Raw genomic sequence first — 24,413 nt, 5'->3', positions numbered from 1 at the left:
TAGGTCCTACTAAATAGGGCACATTGCCCACCTGGGTGAAGTACAACAAGGACAGAGCAGTGCCGGTGCCAAAGAGAAGACCCCCAATGATGATGGCCAGCGCTGGCTTTTTAAAGTGACTCCAGCCACATTTCACTCCTTTGTGGGAAGTTTTTCCAGGACATGAACCAGCTTCATTGGTCTCCGTCTGCACAGCAGATATGTTGGAATGCATCTTGACCTATAGAAATGTAAGACTATCAATATAAACTCAGCCTTAGAGGATTCAAAATAGACACTGAAAATATTGCTTTTATAGAAAAATCATTCAAAATCATTTTATAAAAAAAAAAAAACTTTGTAAATCAAAAAATGAAGTACACTTACTTTGAAAGCTCTGAGACCATCAATGGTTATACAGAAGCTCTTGTTCCACTTCTGCCTGCCAGTTACTGTACTTACCCACAAAATACAGTGCAGAGAAAGCCACTCCCTGTGGGTGTGTCAGTGTGAACATCTGGAGCTGGACCACACTGCCCTATTTGAGCAAATGCACCCACAAATACAAAAATCACATCGCAACCGGTTTGTGCAAAGGGCTAGATAGTTCATAATGAACCCATCACATCTGCCAACACTGAAAATATTGTTGCAGTTTGCACATGCAATGTATTCAGTGATACAGGAATCAGTAATGCATAATACTTAGGATTTCTATCTGACTAAACATGAAAAATAGAAATAGAGTCCAAGTTAAAGGAGAAATATAGAAACACCACAGAAAGCATTTTTTTTTTTTTTTTTAAAAAGGGGTTACCAAGACATCTGTATAACAGGACAGGAGATAAAGGTTTAAGCAAATTTCTATCACATTTATTTCTTTTTTCTTTTTAAAGAAGAAACTCCATCATATAGAACAAAAGAGTTCAACAATTAAATTTTTTCCCCAGTTTTATATTTTATTGTCATAGAAGATGCTTTAATAACGTGAATACGCTCATGCACTTTGCAAGAACGCTATGTGAACAGAAACCAAAATGGGAATAAGCAATGGGAGACATGTACAACCAAGATATTAACATTTTGGTTTCCATTGGTTAATCATTCAAACATTACTGCTCATAAATCACTTTGTTAACAAGCAAATCTTGGTCCACATACGTTTACTGTATTTGCTGCCATTACATTTCTCTGATGGAAGCAAAAAGAAAAATGATAAAAAATAAAATAAAAGAAAGTTTCTCTTGCCATTTAACATGTGCAGACTGATGAAGAACAGGTCATTGGGGGAGAACCTAAAACAATGGCATCGCTGAGCTCTCAATATGAGAAAGCTGACACATGTGGACTTGATTTCATTTTCATTTGCTTAAAAACAGATTTCTTTAAGAGAAGTTTTTTAAGCTGGTCTTCGGGAGGTGGAGAGGAGAAAGGACAGGAGGGCTATGAAGTGTGCTGCGGCTGAAGCAGCATCTGCCTCCGCCTCGGTCAGTCGTTTCACAACCACCAATCGTTCTTTTCAGTCCTTCTCCGCAACAAGTTTCAACACTTTTCCAATGGCAATGGTTTTCCCTAAAAGACAAGACATTCACAAAACACATTTAAATTGAAAATCCAAGTTAACGACAAGTTAGAGAGCTGCTTTTGCCAATAATGTCCCCTCACCTTCATCTCGTAAGGTGAAGCGTCCCATTTGAGGGAAATCTTTGAAAGTCTCAAGGCAGATGGTCCCAGCTGTTCTCAGACGAGCAATGCACACTTGGTCCTGTTTGACAAAGCGGGGTCGCGTTTTGCTCTTGTCCCCCGTCTTTTTGTCTACCAGACAGATTAAGGCCTGTAAAGGGACCACAGGCTCATTTAAACCACTTTGATACAGAACTAACTGTAAATGAGGGCACCCATCCATTATGGCCACAGATTTATGTCATAAGAGAATTTCTGCACAAATACTAAATGTAAAAAAAAAAAAAAAAAAAAAACATTTGCAGCCATTACCGTAATTTGCACTTCTTCAATGCAGGTGTGGATATGAAGAACTGCATTGTAACCTGGGCAGATGATTGACTTGTGTTCAATGATGACTATCTGAGATGACAGAGACAAAAGCACAATTAATATGTAGTACTGCAGTAATCATACTGATAGAGCTGAACTTGTATTGAAGCTGGATCATTCTTTTAATTACAGTGGAGTTCACTGACCTGGGCATCAAAAGTGCGCCCAGTGTGGCAAAGGTTCTCAGCGTTGCAGAGGATGAAACCTGGCAAGATCTCCTCCTCTTCAATGCCTTTCAGTCGCAACTTCAAGTTCTCTCCCGGACTGGCATCATCGGTTTCAACATCGTCAGAAAGCAAACTCAGCACCTCCACAGTGTGCTGCACACAGATGAGACAGTCACAGATCTGCCAGTCAATTCTTTCCACAAAACCTGACGTTTTAATGGCTCAAGTGACAATAATTTTACCCTGTTGGGCATCATCACAAGTTGCTGAGTTTTGCTGATTGATCCCGACTCCAATTTTCCCAATACCACAGTACCCATATCCTGCAAAAACACCAGAAGCAATTTTTTTTTAAACCATGTGAAGGGACATCAGAATTTTTTTTTTTTTTTTTTTTTTTTTTTTTTTTTTAAGTAAAATGGCTAAATAAACCAAAGTCATGTATTATGAACTTCAAAGTATATTCAAAGTATACAGTTCAAGATAACAAGGGGGGGGGGACATTTATATATATATATATATATATATATATTTTTTCCCTTCTCCTCCACTCCACTCTACGCACCTTATATTTGTCTACTATGGGTAACCTGACTGGTCCATCACTTGATCTGTTGAAGTTTGGCAAACTGTCCAGATGTGGAATGAATGGTAACCCTCTGTCCATAATACACAAAAGCGAGACACATTATTTCTGTACTTTTATGATATTTAAAGCAGTGGTTCTTAACCGGGGGCCCTGGACAATCAGGACATCTCAGCCAAGTTGTAGGGGGTCCCCAGTAAGTACCATAAAGCCTATGGTTATAGAACTAAATTTGAATATTACATAGGAGAAAGTACAATAATAAACTGACATCATATTTTTGAGCTTATTAATTCTTATTATAGAAGCACAAGAGGAATATTTAATCTTAGAAGGGATGGCTTGGAGGCAAAAAGGTTGAAAGCCAGTGATTTTTTTTTTATATACTTGTCAAAAAGCATTCAAACAAAAACTGAATAACCACAAACCAGCACTTACGTATACCAAGGGCAGTACTCCGCTGGCTCCTTCAGATTGGCCCCAGTAAGTCCCGAACACGGCATGAAATGAACATCTTTCCTGGGGTTGAACCCGACTTTCTTCAAAAACGGAACAAGTTTCTCCTTACATTCTTCGTACCTATGTGCAAACAGTACAAACAGATTAACGCTCAATACCATTTTTTTCACAAAACCAAATAAAATACAGTAACAACAGTCTCTGTATATAAATGTTCATCTCCTGACCTCTCCAGACTCCAGTTCACTGTTGGATCATCCATTTTGTTTATAAGTACAATCAAATGCTTGACTCCAGCAGTTTTGGCCAACATGGCATGCTCCCGCGTCTGGCCTCCTTTCTCAAAGCCCGTTTCAAACTCTCCTTTCCTTGCAGAGATTACCTTCAGATAGAAATAATGAAAAATGAATTCAGAGACTGAAGTGAATGAACAGGCAGTAAGTTTCTGGTCTTCCAGTGAAAGTCAAGCCTTTTGAGACAGACAAATAGCGCCCTCTACTGTGTCATTAACACATTCAACCTGCTCACAGCTCAGCAGTGGAGAGGCTTTTTTCCTATGGAGGTCATGCAGGTAGCATGAGTGGATATTTCTCATGGCTCTTTTTGAGTGCCTATTCAATGCTATGACTCACCAGCACTGCCAAATCAGCCTGAGAAGCTCCCCCAATCATGTTGGGTACGAAGCTTTTGTGGCCTGGTGCATCCAGAATGGTAAAGTGCTTTTTCTCGGTCTCAAAGTATGCACGTCCGACTTCCACAGTCTTCCCTTTGTCTCTTTCCTCCTGGTTTGTGTCAAGGGCCCAAGAGAGGTACCTGAGGAAAACCATTAACTATGAAAAACTGCTCCACCTTGGGCAAAAAAAACAAAAAAAAGGTACTGCAGTGTTATGAGCTTCAGCTGTTTTTGGAGGGAATGTGTTTGACTGCCCACCAGATGTTCTGGTAAATAAACTTAACTAAGCTAATTACCAAGTTTCCCTGTTCTTCTCCTTGGCTTCCCTCTCGTACTTCTCCAGAGTTCGTTTATCCACCATTCCTGTTAAATACCTGTGGAGGAGGGGCAGAATATAGGCTATCAAGAAACATGGGACGGAAAAACCAACATCTGTTTAAAACACTGCGGCAAAATCAACAACTCACATGATTTGTCCTCCAATAGTTGACTTTCCAGCATCTGGAGGAAATTGAGATAAGAAAGAGACAGGGTGAGGCCAGGACAGATAAAAACGGTCAAATTCTGTTCTCTAAAGACATGTTAAAAGTGTTCCCCATGATGCTCTTGAGATATGTATGAACAGATGCCTTGGGGGTAACTGATTAATAATTAAGCGGTTATATAACAAATCCAAGCAAATTAGAGCCAAGTGCAAAAAAAAAATGAGATGAATGAAACTCTGACGTTACTGGAACAGCTTATTTTGAGAAACTGAAATGGAAGCTAAAAAAAAAAAATTAAACACCAAAACTGCTAAGAAATGGCACGGAGATCTTGCCAAGATACATATTATAACATAGCATAACGCCAGCGATATATTAAGGAATCCAAAACAAGTGAACAATAGAAAAGTCTATAAACAAAAAAAAAAAAAATTATTTGAAGTCTATCTAAATCTAAAACTCAATCTGGCCTTAATATTAAAAAGTAAACAGCTTTGGAGGAGTTTAAACTGGACACTGGCATCGAATATATCATGTAAATGCAGTATGCAAACACTAACCGACATGGCCAATGAAGACTACATTAACATGTTCCTTCTTGGGGGCATTTGGCTGTGTGGGGACTACTTTAGGAGTTGGCACTACTTCTTCCTCCTCCTCCATTCCTTCCTCTTGAGGGGAGTCTTCTCCAGCCTGACCCCCGTCTCCTCCAGGGCTGCCTCCTGGCTCTGCCTCAGCCTGGCTGGGCTCACTCCCTTTCTGCTCCCAGGTGTCATCTGATGCCATCTCTGCATCGCCGTTCTCCATGGGCGGAGCTGATGTCAAAGTCAACATGATCACTTTACACTGTTTATCCAATCACTGTTGATCTTGAGCAGTAACAGTCGTTTCCGTTCTGACTAATACTGCTATGTTTGGTGTCAACATAATTGTGGCTAAAAGCTATTTTTGAACCACAACAAAACGTAGAAATCAAGATGACATGAAAACACAGTAATAAAAAAAACAACAACAAACAAAATAGCTCTCCTTGTGCCTGTCAGAAGGGTGAAGGTCTGTTCTCACCAACATGAACGTTCAGCAAGAAAATTCAATCTAATGCATTAGAAATGGCAAACAGGATGAATGAAAATGCACATTTACTCTCTGACAGTGGTGGCACTGGAGTAGATAGTAAGAAACACCCAGTTCACGCTATGCAACTCCTCATTTCTGATACCAGCTTCTCACTATGTTCCAATATTTGTTTCCAACAGACGTTTAGATTTAAATTTTTCCCTTCACTTTGGTGTTTATCAAACTTTACCTAAATACACCACAATCTGGTTAAATACTTGGCTCATGAGTGCCACCAAGTCTTGGTTTTATGTAATGGCGACAGCTCTTGAGCGTATGAGCAAGAGCACGGTTTGTATCGGTTGAACAGGTTTTTTTCTGGTTAAGTTCCACTTAAACAGAAGCATTAACATATTAATTCAAAGTAAAATGCTTATCACATTGAATTATTCACATGAAACATTCATCTCGGTGTGAACAGGACGTGTGTTAGATCGTTGGAAACTGGAACGCGAGCAAGCACAAGTTACTAGCCACAGACTCATCTGTATGTTTATCATCATTATTACAGGGATGTGAAGCAAATTGTGGTTGTGTGTCTCAGCATTTACTTACCCTCAGCTTCTGACACTTCCACACTGGCGTCTGCATCGGGACCTGCACGAATATAAGACACTTCTTTTTACAGCTGTTATTACACAGGACAGTCTAGTTACTACCGTATTTTTTGGACTCTAAGTCCCACCTGAGTATAAGTCGCATCAGTCCAAAGATACGGCATGACGAGGGAAAAAACATTTAAGTCGCACCGGACTATAAGTCGCATTTATTTATACCCAAGAACCAAGAGAAAGCATTACAGTCTACAGAGGGCGCTATATGCTGCTCAGTGCTCCTGTAGCCTACCACTGAAAACAACTGAAAACTGTTAACTGAAATATTAACTTAATTTATTTAAAATCCAAGATCAAGAACAGATATTGGTAATCTGGAAAGGCAAGTTATTCAGCTAACAGTACACAATAGTACACAGAACAACAGGCTGAATGTGTTAACATAACACATTAACAGTTAGCTACATAATAGCATAAAAACATACCTGGAAGGCTGAATAGGCTAAAATTAACACAAGCCAGTGAGTCCAACAGTTACCGGTAACACTAAGCAAGTTCACAAAGCTCCCGCGATCTTATTCCACTTCACTGAATCCGTTGAATTCTTCATCCTCTGTGTCGCTTCTGAACAACTCCGCCAACTCCGGAGGAAGATGAAGCGCCGTCTCTTCTTCTTCTGCAGGGCTGTCATCAGACTCCGCATCAGTTCCAGTTATTCCGGCCTTTCTGAATCCCGACAGGATGGTTTCGGTTGTCACTGAAGCCCATGCTGTGTCGATCCATCCAAGGACTTGCTGATAAGTTGCATGGCGCATTCTCCCGTTTTCCGTGAAGCTGTGCTCTCCATCCACTCCTCCCACAGGCGACGTAAGACTTCCTTAAAGCTCCGGTTCACCGTGATGTTGAGTGGCTGGAGTATTTTGGTTAAGCCTCCAGGGATGATGACAGGTATGGAGATGCACGCTTTCATTTTATCTTTGAATTGTGGCGTTATGTGCGCTCGCATACTGTCCATCAAGAAGTGTTTTAAAGAAGCCATCAGGACGCTTAGTGTAGCACTTTGTAAGCCAAATGTTAATAATTTCTTGATTCATCCACCCTTTCTCATTCAAGGCCACGACAACTGTGGGGGGAGATTCGTCTTTGGGCATGGTCTTCCATTTAACAAATGACCATCGGTGGCAATTTCGATCCATCTCCACAACATGCCAGCACCACTGTGAAGTGTGATTTCTCATGACCAGTTGTCACTATATTCACACTTATCTGCTCTTTCTCTGCGACACTTCGGCCCATGGGGATGTCAAATGTGAGGGGGACCTTGTCCATGTTGATAATATGGTCAGGTGACATTGTATTCAGTAACCTGTTTTTCAACAAACTCACGGAAACTGTTGACCTTAGCTTGGAAGTCTGCTGGCAGTTTCTGACACAATGTTGTCCGTGCTCTAATAGAGAGGTGGTTGCGTTGCATGAAGCGGTAACACCAAGAAGGCCCGCCAGCAAAATCATTTATATTCATCTCCTTGGCTACTACCAGGTCGTGGAGACGCAACTGCACCGTTGACAAGCTTCTCCCGGCAGCGCGTTGTTCAAGTACCCATCTGTGAACTCATTCCTCCAGCTCTGGCCATCTTGCTTTCAGCCCGTGGTTAGCTTTTTTCGTTTTCTGCATTTGAGTTAGAGTAATCTCTGTTTTACGCCAGTCCCTCACAAGTTTCTCACTCACGCCAAACTTTCTTTCTGCTGCTTGATTACCGTTTTCGGCTGCATATTTTACTATCTGCAGTTTGTAATCTGTAGAATAGGATTTTCTTTTTGGGGGCATTTTGTTTGCATTCAGTCTTTCTCAGTTTATTTTAAGTTAATATTTCAGTTAACAGTTTTCAGTGTAGACTACAGGAGCACTGAGCAGCATAGAGCGCCCTCTCGCGCCTGTAGACGGTAATGTTTTCTATTGGTTCATTTCTCTTGGTTCATTTCTCTCGGTTCATGTCAAATAAATTGATAAATAAGTCGCAGGACCAGCCAAACTATGAAAAAAATATATTATAGTCCGGAAAATACAGTAATAAGATGAATCATCTTAAAAGGGAAATTGCATGACCACATTCAACACATCTACAGACAACAATCTGCTCTGTGTAATGGGAGTTTGTTGAATGGCATATCTTCCACTTGTGGCAAGACAAAAACAGTTTAATGGATCACCAAAAAAACTTCCATGTTTTTGTCCAAAAGGACATTTTATTTTGTAACATGATCACTTACACAAAGCATAGTCTAATCAAAAACATAGTCTGAGTACCATAAATTGCTCTCCAAAGAGAGTTAACTCAAATAAGCATGGAAAAGTTTAATAAGCAGATCAGATCACAGCGTTTACCTTCATTACACGCTACACTGATCATTACAAACACAATGTATTCAAACACAACAGCTGACACAAAGGCTTCAGGTAAGAGTTTAGAAACTTTGCTGTAGTGAAAACACTTAGCTGCCTTGATATCAGTGGTAAATGCTTCTGTATTTGCACTGATGATGTTGAACATGTCCAGTTTCCTAGCGTCGTGATTTAAGCGGATCAGACCAACAACTGTCTTCCAGTGTTACAGTATAATAGCACAACACATAATGGTACACCACGTCTGCAGGAAGACAGCACGAGGGACAAAACCCACCCTTAAACAATCAGCCAAAAAGGGCACCTCAAACAAAGAATTCAAGCATGGGGAAAAATGTTTTTTTGTGAAACTCCAGGCCACTGATTATCAGTATTGATGATATTTTTATGCAAACCAAACGCAAGTATCCTTTGTGCAAGTTTACATGTTAATATAAAACAATTAAATAAACAAATTAAATAAATAAAAAACAATTAAACCGAATACACGTAAATCTTTATCATCATCAAGTTATATATTGTTATTCGTCTAAAATTGCTTTACAAGTACCTACACACAAAGTCTCCATTAAACTAAATCACTTTCTAGCACGAGCAACGGTTACGGTGTTATTGAACACTTCTTTATTCACGTCAAGAAAGTTTTTCAGCTTGTTAAATCGCAAATTACACGTTGGCCCGTTTCCGCTTCGAGTCGTTGACGGTAACTCTGGTGTACGTTAGCATCCGTGCTAAGCTCACGCGAACAAGCGTGTGTGCGGCTAACAGTTAACGCGGCTAATTGTCTTTAAATAACCGGGAACTCACCCGCTGACTCCACCGTTTCCGTGGAGCTCTTCTGGTGGAAAGTCGGGATGAATTCCGCGGCGTGCACATTGGGGACAAAAGGCTTTGCGTCCACGTTTAGGCTGGTAGAAAAATCGTTGGAAAGTTGCACGTCGACCTGGGCCTCGCCATCGTCCTCCTGATCCCAGGAATCAGGAGCAGTGTCTATCGCCTCCATCGCGTCCATCTGCTGCTCCGCTCCACACACACGCTTTCAAGCCACGGACTAGATCACTTTCGTGCCCGGCCTTAGCCGCTGTTAATGTCACCCCGTGCGTCGTGAAAACTTTGTTAGTGGACTGTGGCCTTCCCGCCGTTTGGTAGAAATCAAACAGCCGGTGTCTCTCAGCGAGGGGCGAGAGAAAAGGGTGGTTTGACTAAGCACTCGAAATGATTCCTCGTGTGTGCTGACGACTCCCCTGACCTCGCGGAGCAACAGCGAATGGGATTCTGGGAAATGTAGTGCTTTTGGTACTGAAAGAACGTGCGGTCTGTATAATAAACTACATTTCCGCATTATGGATTAACCCGGTCGTTTGCTGACCTTTTTTTTTTTTTTTTTACTAACTAAAGAACATATTTCCGTTACCCGCAAGTATAAAATAGATATAACTAAAAATGTTTTTGAAGTGTTTAAATTTGCTTTTAAAATGTATTTGAAGCTTATTTTAAAATAATTTTAATGATGTGATAAAGCACCCGTTTTAACTAACTGCTTAAATTATGTAAAAGTTCAGCGTTTTGGGGAAGGAAGAAAAAAAAACTCCAAGCTCTTATTTTTGTTTTAGTACCATTTTCTTTATTTTCATTTACATAACTGCTCACTGTAAAATAAAATAGTAATTATAAAAACCACTCTATTCTTACTTTTGACACAACATTTCAAGTCAGCACTTATCTCCCCCAAAGAAAAAGAAAAAACAATGATTTATTGCACCAGTTAAGACAGAATCATTTTGAAAAGATGAGCAGATCTACAATTACATTATTCAGTAAGGAAGCAGTTACGAAAAGAGCACTTTATACTCCCCAAAAATATGGATGGACGTGTTCTAGCTGTAGTGAATTTACTTTCCATGAATTATTCACGCAATATTCATATGCTAAAAGAAACTACATAATTTCCCCAGTAGCAAGCTTTTTTTTTCTTTTTTTTTGTATGTGCTTAAAAACAGTTAACATTGGTGTAAACAACAAATAAAGTTCTTCATTTCAGTAGATTATATTTAGCCTTCATACACATCAAAAGAGACATCTCTGAAACATTCTTCACAGTGACAACAGTATATGATGATCATTTTACTTCTGGTAAAGCCTAAAGGGCTGGGTGGATATCTGTTTGATTTGATTTGATCATTATTTATTCATCTTATTTTAGCAAATTTTATAGCAAATGTTACTTAATTCTAAATAGCCTAATGTCCTCAAAGATAATTATTTATAGAATAAATAAATATTCTGATGTTCTGATTAAAGTGTGACATTCTGTACATAAAAGTGCAATAAGGCTATGGTTTGATTAGAAACAGCTGCATGAGTCTTCAAGCCTCAACCTTCCTTCTCACACGTCTGCCAGTGGAGAGTACATAAAGCTAGACCAGCTTTTGACAAACAAGAAATTTTTACATTAATGTACATGACGGTAAGGCCATGATAGCCCTTTTGTTGTGTAAATAATGTGTGGAAATAAATGGATCAAAAAAACCTGTCAGACAGGCCTATAGATGACAAAGATAAGCATGCAACACCAAAACGTAACAGCCGTGTCAGCCATCATGGAAGGATATACTGGCAAAGCACAAAGAACTGTGAGGAGAGATCCTATAATATATGATTAACCGAAACCTTAAAAATGTGCAACTGATTACGAGAAGAAAAAGGGACGTATACTAAGACATTATTTCCATGAGATTCCAGTGTTTTGCTATTTGCATTTAAAGCTGCTTCTTTCCTTAATTTCAAGAGTGGGTTGCTCAAGGCATCAAGGTCACGGACGCATATTCCTCTGTGAGACAAAGCCAACCTGTGGGACATCCCTTTAGGAGTGGTCTTATCTAAGGGTGTCTACACTCTCGGTCTCTTGTCCCTCTGGTACACGCTGGTCTGACAAAGCCGTTTCCGCCTCTATGTGGACGTGATGCTCCTGAGGAACCTCTGCCTCCTCGGCATCGATGGCCTGCACGTGTGCCGTTTCCCTGAACGATTCTTCGAGGTGGCTGACAGAGCTGGTATCACTGACCGAGTCTGCGCCCGCTCCGTGACGCCGGAAGAGTTTTTGGCCTGTGAATCACATGGTTTGATTAACCTGAGAGCTCTGTCAATTTAATTATTTTGTGGACACAAAGTAATTCGGTATAATTAGGGTCACAATGATCTTAGCGTTACCTGGAAAGTGTTTGGTGACAGACTTGGGGGAATCAAGGGAGGCTTCTTTATTCATCTGGGCTTTTACAGAATAAACAGGCTCGGTGCTGTCCAGACAACCTATGGAGGTAAAATAGATGCTATAAAAACCTGAAAACTACAACTAAACTGTTATTTATTGGACAATTTTGTGCATTACAAACTTTAAAACATCTATACCTTCAGCTAGGTTGAAAGTTCTTCCTTTGACAGAGGCCTGAACAGGGGAGAACCAGTTGAGCACAGAGCCCACCAGAGGGATCTGTCGAAGCACACCCTGAAAAGAAACATTTTGTAATGATTTCATCACAAAACTATTTATTAAAATGATAAAAACCAGCATTGTTGAAACTGAAAATTAATTTCCGAATGTTTTAGTATTTGGTTTGTCTTGATCATGATCGCATGGAGTCACATGCAAAATATCACATATTGAAATAAATCAAGTGAAAGAAAGGGGTCAGGGGTTATGAACTGTGGAAACCAAAATTCCCTTGATCTGTTGACATAAAAGAGGTCATTGTACTATAAAAACATCCTGTAAGTTCCAGAACTCAAAACACTCTCATTAGTCTAAAAACAGCTTTTATTGAAGCTAATCTGCCAAAACGACAGCTTGCGGAATGTTCTACTCTATGATGTAATAATGTGGATAAACCCCGCCTCTGCTGAAGAAGATCAACGCCTACTTCTACATTGCTGCCAGTTTAGCCCCGCCCACTGATTTGCACATGTAGTGTGAATACCGAGAGGGGAATGCGCAGGTCTACGAAGAAACAAAACGATAAATTTTCTTTTTATTTATTATATTATTTAAAAGCCCTTGCTATGTGTACTGTGTTAAAGCTACCTGAGACTTGTTATAGCATGTGTATATTATTGCTCTTTTGTTGTTTTTGATTGCTTCCATTGTCCTCATTTGTAAGTCGCTTTGGATAAAAGCGTCTGCTAAATGTAATTTAATGCCTTCCTTCTGAACCTAACATTAGAAAAGAGTGAATGAACTTTATTTTTAATGAAGATCCAGACTGTGTCAGTAAGAACTTGGTCCTTCGTTCACTTCATTTTACTGTGGATCATAGCAGTGGGCATTTACGTCCGAGTATACAATCCACCACGGCTATTCAGATGGAGATTCAGATGAGAGAGTTAAGGACAGGAAAGAAAATATCCTATTACTTCTAAATGTTGTTTTTGGATGTAAAAATAATGATAAAATAACTGTACCTTAGAGTACAAAACTAAAAACAATGGCAGTTCATGACCCCTTTAAATATTTCTCGACCACTTTATGCCATAAAGTTTCTTCGTGTATTTTACAGGTTTGAATAAGATCTTGTGATCTCGGACTTATGGACCCTACTCACCTCCTCCATAAGTTTCTCTTCATTTGCTTTCTGAAGTTGCTGCTCAGCTTCCTGTATTCCTCTTCTCACAACCTCCGTCATGTTCTCAAAAAACTAGCCACAAAAACACACAGATGCATTATATCTCCTTATGTTTCAGATTTTCATTTTCTGCTTCCATTATTAAACACCCGTTCAAAGCAAAAGTCAGTGCAAACCTTTCCACTTTCCTCAATGTCTCTTCCGATAGATACTATAGTTTCCACCAACTCTGCCACATCCAGGTCTTCTGTTGCCATACCAATGAATATGCAGTTTTTCTCCTCACAAAACTCCGGACCTGCACACAAGACAGAAGTTTTGAGGTCACGGAGTTCATGTGAATTACACCAATTCTACAACTGTCAATCATAGGACCATCAGGAATTTACCATCAGAGAAGTAGAGGTCAGTATCCAGCTCCATCAGCTTCTTAAGCAAGTCACTGTTGATCCTCTCCCCCCTGTATTGTCTCTTGTCTTCATCCAGGTCTGTGCTTCTGGCCTCATACCTTTTAAAAAACAAACGACAAACAAAAAGAACCTGTTTAACACTGTGGAAACTTACAACAATGCGAGAGAGGAACGGAGGATATCAGGGTCACTGTATCCTTTTAGCTCAGCTGGCAGAATAGGTCACGTTTTCAATTTCCAAAAAGCACAAAACTGACTAAATGTATATCTCAAATGCACTTTAAATAAAAGCATCCATCAAATACATGAATGTAATGTCAAATTTGCTGTAAACTGATGCAGGTTTGACTCCAGAGTCTCACCTCACAACTCCAAGACCAGGCCAGCTCTGGTCCTCAATGTACGAGAGTGAAGCTTGTTGTAGAACCTCGTCCTTGAAGTCCTGTCTGAAGCGGAGGGTGCAGCTCAGCACCGGAATCATCTCTCCCAGCTTCTCCACCAGTGCAGCCACGTCGTTCTCCTGAGTGCCTAGAGCTACACACACACACATACACAGCCTATGAGTATGATATGTTAACTTTAATTGGATCTCACCACTGCAATACAACTGACAAGTCACAAAATCAATGATACTTTTATATCTTTGCACAAGGATAGAGAATAGTCTACTCAAGCACCTTTTTTTGTGGAATTATTTTTCTCAGTCCTCTCTCTCTTTATTTATATATTTATTTGGGGAAATTTAAACAGAATGTCAGAAATCTATCTAGCCAATTTCTTCTGATTTCTTCCTTGCACCAATTTAATATAGGTTTGCTAAAATGTCTAGAACTTGCACATAACCCAGGATTTCTTAAATATATAATTAGCTCTATCATGTATGCCTCCAGTTCTTAAGTCAGTATGGCTTAGGCCTGAACACGGTGTTAGCATTCTCCCAAATGTCTTACCCGCAGCGGTCATGAGGGGGCTGAAGCGAACACAAGTGCCCTCATCTTCCAGCTCAACCACATCCACACCACTTAGGGGAACCTGCTGCGCCAACTGCTCGCCCAACTGTCAAATCAGATCAAAGCAGTCCGATGACTTATTTTCTTTGTATGGAAATGATCTCGGCACTCTATTATAAATGCTCACAATTCAGCCTACTTATTTCTCATAATAAACTGAGAGAAAGAGAAGCATTTACCCATCTGTTAAGGGCATCAAGGATATCTCTTTCCCCCGCAACATAGCCTTTTACTGAGCCACCACTTGAGGCTGAAAATTAAAACATTTTGTGATTAGTCAGAATCTCTTATAGTATATACATGCATAACATTTTCGTAGATACCCTTATTTCATAAGTCTTTGATGGATAGAAGGTTAAAAAAAGAACAGCATTTATTCAAAATCTTTTGTAACAAATGTCTTTACTGCCACTTTAAAGCAGCAGTCAGTAAGTTTTGCCTCTTTGTTGCCCTCTATGTTTGAAATCTGCAATTGCAATTATTTGCAGATTTGTTTTCTTAAAAGGATAGTTCACCCAAAAATGGAAATTTTATGTTTATCTTCTTTCCCCCAAGGGCATTCAAGATGTAGGTGACTTTGTTTCTTCAGTAGAACACAAACCAAGATTTTTTAAATCAAGCCGTTACGCTCTATCAGTCTTATAATATAAGTTATATAATTCTCCATATAGTGGACTTCAATGGCGGCCAGCTGGTTGAAGGTCAAAATTGCAGTTTTTTGAAGGTCAGAATTGAATCAATGCAGCTTCAAAGGGCTCCACACGATCCCAGCAAAGGAATAAGGGTTATCTAGTTAAACGATCGGCCATTTTCTTAAAAAAATTAATATTTTGATACTTTATAACCTTCTTGCCTTCTTATAACACTTCTTGCACTAGCTCTGTGATATGCTACTTCATGCATTACATAATCACTTGTGAAACGTCACGCACAGTTAACGCTTTGTCTGTTTACTCCAGTTCAAAAATTATGGTGGTTAGGGTTCTAAGTGAAATTCAAAAATCCTTTTTTTTGGTAAAGAGCATTTGACTGTTTCCTAGAATGTTCGCTTTGTAAACACTGGGCTGGTACTTCAACCTACATCACATGTGACCTTTCCAACATGATTACGTAATGCGTGAGGTCAAGATAGTGCAAGATGAGCATGTGTGGTTAAAAAGCATATAAACCTTTTTTGTTTTTAATAAAATGACCTGTTTTTTTTTTTTGCTAGATAAGACCATTATTCCTCGGCTTGGATGTTGTAGAGCCCTTTGAAGCTGCACTTAAACTGCAATTTGGATGTTCAACCCATTGGCCACCACTGAAATCCACAATATGGAGAAAAATCCTGGAATGTTTTCCTCAAAAAATTATTTATTTTCAACTAAAAAAGAAAGACATGATCATCTTGGATGACAATGTAACCTTGCTAAATAAGCATTTTCAAAAAACAATTTACATAAAAATGTTTGAATGGTTTACATAAACACACACATACAACCAAGGAAAGGAAACTTACGAGTGCTGCTGTCTTGTGAAAACCTGAACACCACCACAGGAGAATTCAGTTCATCCTCCACCTACAAACATCAGAGAGACACAGAGGGTGGGGACAGGCTCTCAAAACACCAGTTACACATATGAGCATTCACTGCAGGAGGCCTTAATGTCATGCTGTGAGCACTACCATGTTAATGCAAAATTGGTTTAGTATTTAAATGTTGTGATGAAATGTCATGGAGAGGCTTCTTGTTTGCTATCTACTGGTTTGACAGGTCAATCTGGATCAGCGGTTCTCAATTCCAGTCTTCACGCCCCCCTGCTCTGCACATTTGCATTTGTCTCTCTTATGGCTTCAGACATTTGTTTTATTCAAATGTACTGTAAGTGCCCTGCGAAGTGGACATCACCGGATATTCCACCATGATTCCAGTTCGAAGCGAGCGTATATGTTCCATTCAAAGTTCATTGAAGTGTGCGAGACATTAGTTTAAATTGTATTTATTTACTGAGGTATATGATAATCCCACTGAGAATCTATGAATGAATGTTCAGAAGTTAAGTAAACTTCAACAGATATTCCCTGCTCAGGGAGTAGGGAGCAATAAACACTGTGTAGGGACCATGTCAATGGGAACACAGTTCATGAACAAAGCTCACTTCTAACGAGCTGATTATCTGAATCAGGTGTGTTAACAAAAGAGAGACATGCAAAATGTGCAGAGCAGGGGGTCGGGAGGACTGGAATTGAGAACCGCTGATCTGGACGATGTGGCACATGATCTTAAGTCAAGCATTTGTGCTGCTGGAATATCAATATGATGCTGGAACCTTGGTTATAACCAAGAAAAGCTTATGTCGTTAAATTACAGGACAAATGCCCATTATTATAATTATCAAACAATGCTTCCTTCATGACTAATGGGCATTTTCATGAACAAATGTCTAACCACCACTTACAAAAATTAAGGAAACAAAGCCTTATTTTGAACAAACAAGTGTTAGTATTACACACAAAGACATCACCGCTTAATTTTGCTCCATCTCTCACAAGGGCCATTTTAATAATTTCTGCTCAGTTCCCATGATGCTGCATCATTGCTCCAAAGCGAGGTCCAGCATTGATGCCCAACGAGTCATCAAGCTCTGTGAAGTGACATTTCTCAAATGTTTTTGCACATGCCTGTAGCACTGGCAGGCCTTTACACGAATAAAAGCCTTTAAATTAAGCACCAGCATTTATGGGTGGACATGGTGAGGGAGGGAACGGTGGAGAAACAGCCCGAGTGAAAGGGAGAAGGAGTGAAGTAGGATCAAGCAGGCAGAGGGTTGGTCCCACCTACAATAGAGAGTATAAGAGAGCCCAGCACGTCCCGCAGCGAGCCCCCAGAGATGGGAGGGACCCGGGAATGAGACACCACATCCTGAAACCAAGGCACCCACGCTCACTACCACACTATGTTCACAGTATAAGAGCTGCACACAGTGCTGACGCTCACAAAACACACCGCCAACATACATATGACGAACACTCTGCTCTTTACCATGCGCAAAGCCTCGATGAGAGACACCTCACTGTCAAGGACATCCTAATGGTGGTGACACAGAACAGAGGTGTTTGCTTTTAAGGTTTTAGCTTAGATGCTCTGAGTGACAGGAAAAAGTGGGCCACTGACAGATAGAAAAGAACAAAATTTCAAGAAGCTGCCAGATAAAGTGCAAAGAGTTGTGTCATTAAGCTACCAAATGTGTTATTATTTATTAATATTTTCAGCTGGCATATCTTAACACGGTGATACTGTCTGGTTGTAAATGCCAGGTGCTGATGATGTCATCGAGATTTTAAGGTATATTTCACCAAAAAAGGTAAATTCGGTCATTGTCGAGTTTAAGTTTTCTTCGAATGTTTATATTTTATTTCAATAAGTGAAAACTATTTTAATAGTTATTGCTTTATTTAACACTCCTACCAAACATTTTTTTTGTGGTGCCATTTGAGGGAAGCTGATACATGAATAATGTCATATTTCAATCGGTTCCTCACACAAAACTATCGTATGGCTTGGAATATAGGTCCAAATCAAGTGGGCCACTTTTATGCTACTTTTAAGGAGCATCACTTTCCAGTCCCCATTTATTTTCATTATATGCAAGTATGAAAAATGTGAAATTCCTCAAAACGTGCGTGTTTAATGGAAGAAAGAATGTTATATGGGTTTGGAACAACTTGGGGATGTGTAACGACATTTTGGGGTGAACTATCCATTTATTAAATAAAGGAAGCAACACCAACTCAGGACATAGGAAATATTCATTAATATGCAGTAGCTTCAAAATCAATTTGATTCACATTCTTTTTTTGTGGTGATTGTGATGTAACACTAAAAGACTCTGTGCCAATACACAGCTAAATGGATGAAGACAAGTTCACCTACCGAGGTTTTTATTGAAGCCAGTGTCTTCAGATGCTCCAACAGCTGTTGACTCTTCAGGGAAACAGATCAATTCCCAACAAGGTCAGATTAATTCTTGTGTTTAAAGTACAGTGCATCGGATTATTATCTAAATTAAGTTGGCAGGGTACTCACTAGCTGCGAGGCATGCTTAATCCTCTGTAAAATCCCATCATGCCCAAGGTACTGAAGGGACAGCCAGAGAGGCAAAGCCCGAAGCTTCTCCACTGGCTGGCTAGAGGTCAGACCTGCTGCGAGAGACTGCCCCCAAGCGGCAGGGAGGATAATTAGCATCAGGTTTTGCACACAGTACAGTCGTATCTTTTGACTGCATTTTCATATGACGTGCTGTAAAAGGATGATTGGTGTTTAAAATGACAGTCCATCTTACCAGGGCTGGATCCTCATGTCTGTAAAGAGTGACAGCAGGCACAGCCGGCAGGCCCAACCACGGCCCTGGAGTTAAAGTCATACTATCACACTTGGTGGCCGCCTTGATAGAGAGAGGAAGAAAATAACAGCACATATTTTAGAAAAGGAAACAAATGCGGGCATATTTGTGCTTTTAAAAAAAAAAAAAAAAAAAAACAACATACTGTGACAGTAGAAGAAACCTGACCAAGAACAAGTGTTGCCAAGTTCACCCTGAAAGAATTGCACAGAAAAGCAATTTATATGGTGAATATTAACTATACACATCAAATCTGTTTATTTAAATGTATAAAAGTGAATCAAGTAAAAGTGGTACTTCAAAAACAGGACCAGCTAATACCAACCCCTCCACATGGAGCCACATGTTGTGCTGAACGCAGAGCTCTTTCAGACGACTGAGTTTGTCTGTGTGACCTGCACCTGGCGTTCCTGAGAGATTCAATTAATTTTAATAACTTCATGCAAAACTGACAACCAACAAATGCTTGCAAAAGCTATACTGCTTCAATAAATAAGGTCTAATAGCAGACTGACCAGCATTTGCTATCAACAGCAATGGAAGCTTCCCTGATTCACGATCATCTCTGATGAGCTTGTCAAGCAATGCAACATCCTGTGCAAAGACAGGTTAGTGAAAAACACACCATTTCAACACATTTTCACTTGTCTCATTACTTGCACTTTTCGAACAATGATTCAATGTCATTTGTCTTTCAATTTAATGTGTTACATGTGACTGTCTGTAGTGTTTTGTATTTGCACTAAGTCAAATTCCTTGTTTATTTTTTACTTGTATTAATATTAATGGGGGGAGGGGTCAGTAAGATCTGTTTTTTTTTATAAAGTGAAGTCTTTATTAAGCAAGGACTCATTAAATTGATCAAAAGTAATAGTAAAGACATTTACAATGTTACAAATGATTTCTATTTAAAAGAATCCTGAAAAGAATGATCACGGCTTTCATAAAAAATATTAACTTTGATACCAATTGTTTGAGCATTAACCCAGCAGTCTATTTATATATTACATTTTTTAACACCATCATGTCAGCAGCAAGGCTATCTTCATGGCGAAAACTCAATAAATAACAAAAGTCATACAATTAACAAGATGCTATAGAAGACATTTAAGGTTAATACTAGACAAATGCGAAAATACACTTAGGTGACACTTTTTAATATAAATAATTAAGGCTAAAACAACTTTCCTAATACAAATGTTGTCTATTTACCTTAAAACTGTCAAATCAATATATTACAATGATAAAGGATCATGTGACACTAGCCAGGTTTCCATCCAAAGTTCCAAATTTAACGCATGCGCAAAATTGAAATCAAAACAGGGTGATGGAAACACCAAGGGACAACTTCCTACCATTTGGTGCAGCGAGCCAAACATGGTGTTACAGGGCACAATACAAAGACTTGACAGAGGCAGTCCCAGCTGAAAAACAAACACACAAAAAATTGTCTAATCAAAGTAAGCAGTATCAGCCTCACATAAACACACACTTTTTTTTTTTTTTATATATAGTGAGGTAATATAACATTTCTGATCCTGCAGCAGTGACGTGTGACATGGAGGTGACACTGTACCTGGCTGCAGAGATGTTGTCCCAGGCCAGGTCTGGACGCAGCACTTTGGTAAATCACAGGAGGTTTAGAGCTGAGCACTGTAAAGCCCTCTGTAGCGTAGTCCTCATAATGAGTATTAATAGCTAGCCGACACATCTTCACCAGCCCCTCACAGTCATCTTCATGATAATATGCGGAGCCATTCTCATATCTACGAAAAATAATTAACTTTGAAATATCTCAAATTGGGTATGCATTTTTATTCTGTTCATCATAACGTTATGATGTCTAAATTAAGCAATCTTTAAAATTATTGGTATTAGTTTGTAGTGTTTTATTTATATTGTTTTGACAAAACACTTTAGAGTTTTAATATTGGCCATTTATCGGACATTATACGAAAATAATTTTTGCTTATTGGTATCAGCCAAAATTGTAAAATCAGTGTGCATCCATAAAAAAAAACCTGTAGAAAAAGTTAAACCGTATAGTAATTTACTTCAAAAATCATCTTATAAAATTGGAAAAGCACCTATTTAATATAATAGATGCACACTGAAAGAAAAACAGACTGAGATAAAGATTCCCCTTGTCCACTCTTATTCAGCATTAAATCTGTCATTGTTCTAATGAAAAGATCAATGTTTTGCCGGCTAAGCTTTTTAAGTGAAGACACTGCCAATAACATTTGCTGAGGTGAACCAAAGGTGGAGCCTATTATTAATGCTCTTACACACATCTCTAAAAATAGCTTTAAATCACTTAAAAGTGTGTGTATGACAGGGAGAAGAGAAACCGCCAAAACCACATTTGAGCTTGAGCATACCTGAAAAGCCTGCAGAGCCAGAGAGTGGTATCTGACAGGATGCGTGTGGTCAGTTTTCTCAATCTTTCTCGTTCCAGGACAGAAATATATGCAGCCAGACTGTGTCCCAGTAGAGCCATGTGTCCCTGCTCTCCGACATACTGCATCCTGCTGAACAGGCGTTCATAGTTTTATGACACACGCAGAGGGGTTTACACATGCTCTGGGTGCAATATAATGGAGCTGTTCGCTCTTGACGTCAATTTGTACACCAATCCTAAAGAATACTTCAGCATAGGTTTGGTTAATCAGTAAAATATGGCTTACGGCGTTTCTCGAAACTTTCCATTTTGTTCTACAAATAATATATAACACAGATCTTATTTTACTAAAGAATTCTATGTTCTTTTTGTAAGAAGTTCTTGAAAGAAGTGTCTTATGCTCACCAGGCCTGCATATATACACTAAAAACAATACAAACAACCAAAATTTAAAATAACTGCTTTACATTGTGTAATTAATTCCTATAACGTAAAGCTGAATTTCAGTATCATTACTCCAGTCTTCAGTGTCACATGATCCTCCAGAAATCATTCTAATATGATGATTTGATGCTTAATAAATATATCAATGTTGAAAACAGATTAAGATTTTGAGGAATCTGTGGTACTTTTCTTTAGGATTCTTTGATGAACAGAAAGTTCAAAAGAAGGGCATTAACTTGAAATAGAAATCTTACATCATCCTAACCATCACTTTTGACCAATTTAATGCATCCTTGACCTTGTCGAATAAAAGTATTAATATATTTTTCTTATAAACTTGTTCATAATTCTTAAGAGATTCATTTCTAGGCTTTAGGATGACAAACAGTCCATGCTTTGACCTACCGATGACCCTGCTTTTCATCTTCTCCATGCATCAGGTTCTGGACAAGCTGGAGTATGCTGACAACATCCTGTCCACTGTCAGACAAATATGGAAAAAGGATAAGAAAGGCCTTCAAGTGTTTTATAGCTAATATGCGCTGACTATAAAAACCCACAAAATGCCTTAAAATGAACAGGGTAGAGTTACAGAGCAAGACATGAAACAGTGTGAATGTAAACTGTGATTTATAGTATTGGAGTCTCACTCACTCTCCTTGCAAGGGTCCTGGAAAGTCTTTCCAACTCAACTTTCTTCTTTCTTTGCCCTGTTCAGATTCCCTGAAACCATCCCAACAACATCAGTTATATGTGAAACTAAACTATGGACATACTGTCAACATAACAAAGATAGCTAAGCATTGCCATTTTTAATGCAATTACTGAAAAAATTTCAATATGAAAGGTGAAGTCTCACAGTTTTCCACTTTCCAAAATCTTCATGGCATCAGAGAGATGGTTTCCCATCTCAGCAAGTGTAGGGTCCATCATCTACAGTTACACAGTAAATATATATGGTTATGTTTGAAGGGCACTGCATTGAAACACTGGAGAACTGGCAAACTTGATGACAATGGCTGTATATCACATTGCTTGTAACATCAGGCTCATACATTTCACCTGTAGGGCACTTTCGCTGACTGTGAGAGGAGGAAACATTTAGGCCTCAGTCTTTTTGTGATAATTATACATTTAAGCACAAAATAAATAGCACAAACACTATTTGCAGACTAGACAAACACTGGTCTTTTTGTAAACTGTGCTAATTTGTGTAAAATGAGCCTGCAGCGCGGTCTTAATTCGTGCTTTATCACTTCTGCACTAATAATTCCTGACATTCAGGATGTGTCGGGCGTGTTAAAGACGAAAACCTGTCGGATGACAAGGCTCATTTCAATACACTAGCACTCATCAGGTATGTCCACCTTGTCCAGACAAGGAACAATTTAATATCATGTCCTCGTGCGCATCCTGTTCTAACACAGAACTTCATTTTGCAATACAATTGATTTTTTTGGCTGAAACTTGCACATGAAAGTGGTCTGCAGACCACCATCTATTAACACTTCAATCTTCAGCGGAACTTTCACGTTTAAAGAAGACAGCGAGTATCAAGCTCCACGCACTAACGGCAAATATTTAATACAAATGATGGCAATGACAGTGAATAAGCTTCCTGTACTTTAATCAAATGAGTGAGTCCTTCAGGGAATGATACGCTGTCCTACATTACCTTCACATGCGGCTTATCCGTGCAATGTTAAAAACCCCGTCGCAGGGACTCTGCGTGTCCCCCGTGAGTCGTCGCGTGCTGTGTATTTTAAGGAAGCTAATCCTCAGGTCCCCTCTCTCTTCGATATACACTGTGCAGTCAATTGAATAGTGTTACTTCCTGGTGTCATGCCGCTCCACGCTGGCAGCGCTGACGTAGCCTAAACATACGCCCCCTTTTACAGCTCCTCGGTCGGGTCTTCCTCAATGTGAAGACGTGTAATGATCTGTTTTTATACAGTCTATGGTAATGATGCAGTGAAGTGGTGTGGAGGCCGAGCCGAATCGGTTCTTTTGAACAGTTCGTTCCAAAAATGAATAAATCGAAAACCCTTTTGCGTCATCACGTGGTCTCTGACATCTCCAGGGTCATCACATGCCTTTTATGATTAAATAAAAGTAAGCTGTCCATGTTCAGTTTGTTGTTGCTCATAAAAACATGGTAAATACGAATAAAAATCTAAAAATAAAAAACAAAATATTCAAAATAATAATAATAATGATAATAATAATCCACATGAGTCATGACCATAGACTGTATAAAAATATGGACGTAGTGTCCGTGACGTCACCCGTAGACTACTGAAGAGAGTTTTTGAAGCCTAAAGTGTGTAGAGCGGGCCTTCGCCATCTTGGCAGCGCGTCACCGCGCGACTCTCCCGGACAATCAAAAATGGGCAAAAAGGCGGGAGCTAGTTGCTGTAGCCACGCCCACCTAGCGCCCCGGCAGTGTCAGCAGCGGCAATCTCCCTGTCACTCAAGTGGCCACGCCCCTCACAGTTGTCATGAAGGGCAAAATTAGCTATTTAGACCAAAATCATTTTTTGAACCAGGCTGTAAACATGTTTTTTCCTGCTGTAAAGTTGGGCATTTTAACATGGGGAGTCTATGGGACTGACTCCCTTTTGCAGCCAGCCTCAAGCGGCCAGTCGATGAATTGCAGTTTTAGTCACTT

At 39.4% G+C, this 24,413-nt stretch overlaps 2 protein-coding genes across 6 annotated transcripts; both read right to left on the bottom strand.

Annotated features, from left to right (window-relative positions):
• Nucleotides 1-917: 917 nt before the first annotated feature.
• On the bottom strand, nucleotides 918-9,739 carry gspt1l (G1 to S phase transition 1, like). The gene is made up of 14 exons (XM_059557421.1): nucleotides 9,286-9,739; nucleotides 6,076-6,117; nucleotides 4,965-5,219; nucleotides 4,387-4,420; nucleotides 4,216-4,293; nucleotides 3,879-4,059; nucleotides 3,474-3,628; nucleotides 3,226-3,366; nucleotides 2,767-2,860; nucleotides 2,444-2,524; nucleotides 2,181-2,354; nucleotides 1,975-2,064; nucleotides 1,645-1,813; nucleotides 918-1,551 (listed from the first exon to the last, which is right to left on the bottom strand). Exons 1-14 carry the CDS (start codon nucleotides 9,488-9,490, stop codon nucleotides 1,499-1,501), a joined length of 1,752 nt encoding a protein of 583 aa, XP_059413404.1. The 5' UTR covers nucleotides 9,491-9,739; the 3' UTR covers nucleotides 918-1,498.
• Nucleotides 9,740-10,076: 337 nt separating this feature from the next.
• Nucleotides 10,077-23,736, bottom strand: pdxdc1 (pyridoxal-dependent decarboxylase domain containing 1). 5 transcript variants are annotated; one of them, XM_059557395.1, is made up of 24 exons: nucleotides 23,664-23,736; nucleotides 22,605-22,680; nucleotides 22,400-22,468; nucleotides 22,151-22,225; nucleotides 21,282-21,431; nucleotides 20,477-20,666; nucleotides 20,256-20,324; nucleotides 19,416-19,494; nucleotides 19,226-19,310; nucleotides 19,046-19,094; nucleotides 18,841-18,942; nucleotides 18,585-18,710; nucleotides 18,432-18,482; nucleotides 17,541-17,585; nucleotides 16,016-16,076; nucleotides 14,694-14,764; nucleotides 14,455-14,560; nucleotides 13,867-14,038; nucleotides 13,484-13,602; nucleotides 13,271-13,392; nucleotides 13,074-13,166; nucleotides 11,887-11,983; nucleotides 11,689-11,787; nucleotides 10,077-11,583 (listed from the first exon to the last, which is right to left on the bottom strand). In XM_059557395.1, exons 2-24 carry the CDS (start codon nucleotides 22,676-22,678, stop codon nucleotides 11,354-11,356), a joined length of 2,334 nt encoding a protein of 777 aa, XP_059413378.1. In that variant the 5' UTR covers nucleotides 22,679-22,680; nucleotides 23,664-23,736; the 3' UTR covers nucleotides 10,077-11,353. The 5 variants fall into 5 exon arrangements, with proteins under 5 accessions (XP_059413378.1, XP_059413383.1, XP_059413371.1 ...); XM_059557400.1 differs by lacking the exon at nucleotides 23,664-23,736 and adding an exon at nucleotides 23,421-23,462 and having other exon boundaries at nucleotides 22,605-22,678; XM_059557388.1 differs by lacking the exon at nucleotides 23,664-23,736 and having other exon boundaries at nucleotides 21,282-21,428; nucleotides 22,605-22,678.
• Between the last annotated feature and the right edge of the window lie 677 nt (nucleotides 23,737-24,413).

Source organism: Carassius carassius, chromosome 1 (assembly GCF_963082965.1).
Source record: "Carassius carassius chromosome 1, fCarCar2.1, whole genome shotgun sequence".
NCBI lineage: Eukaryota > Metazoa > Chordata > Actinopteri > Cypriniformes > Cyprinidae > Carassius > Carassius carassius.
This window is presented reverse-complemented; position numbering and strand designations above follow the sequence as displayed.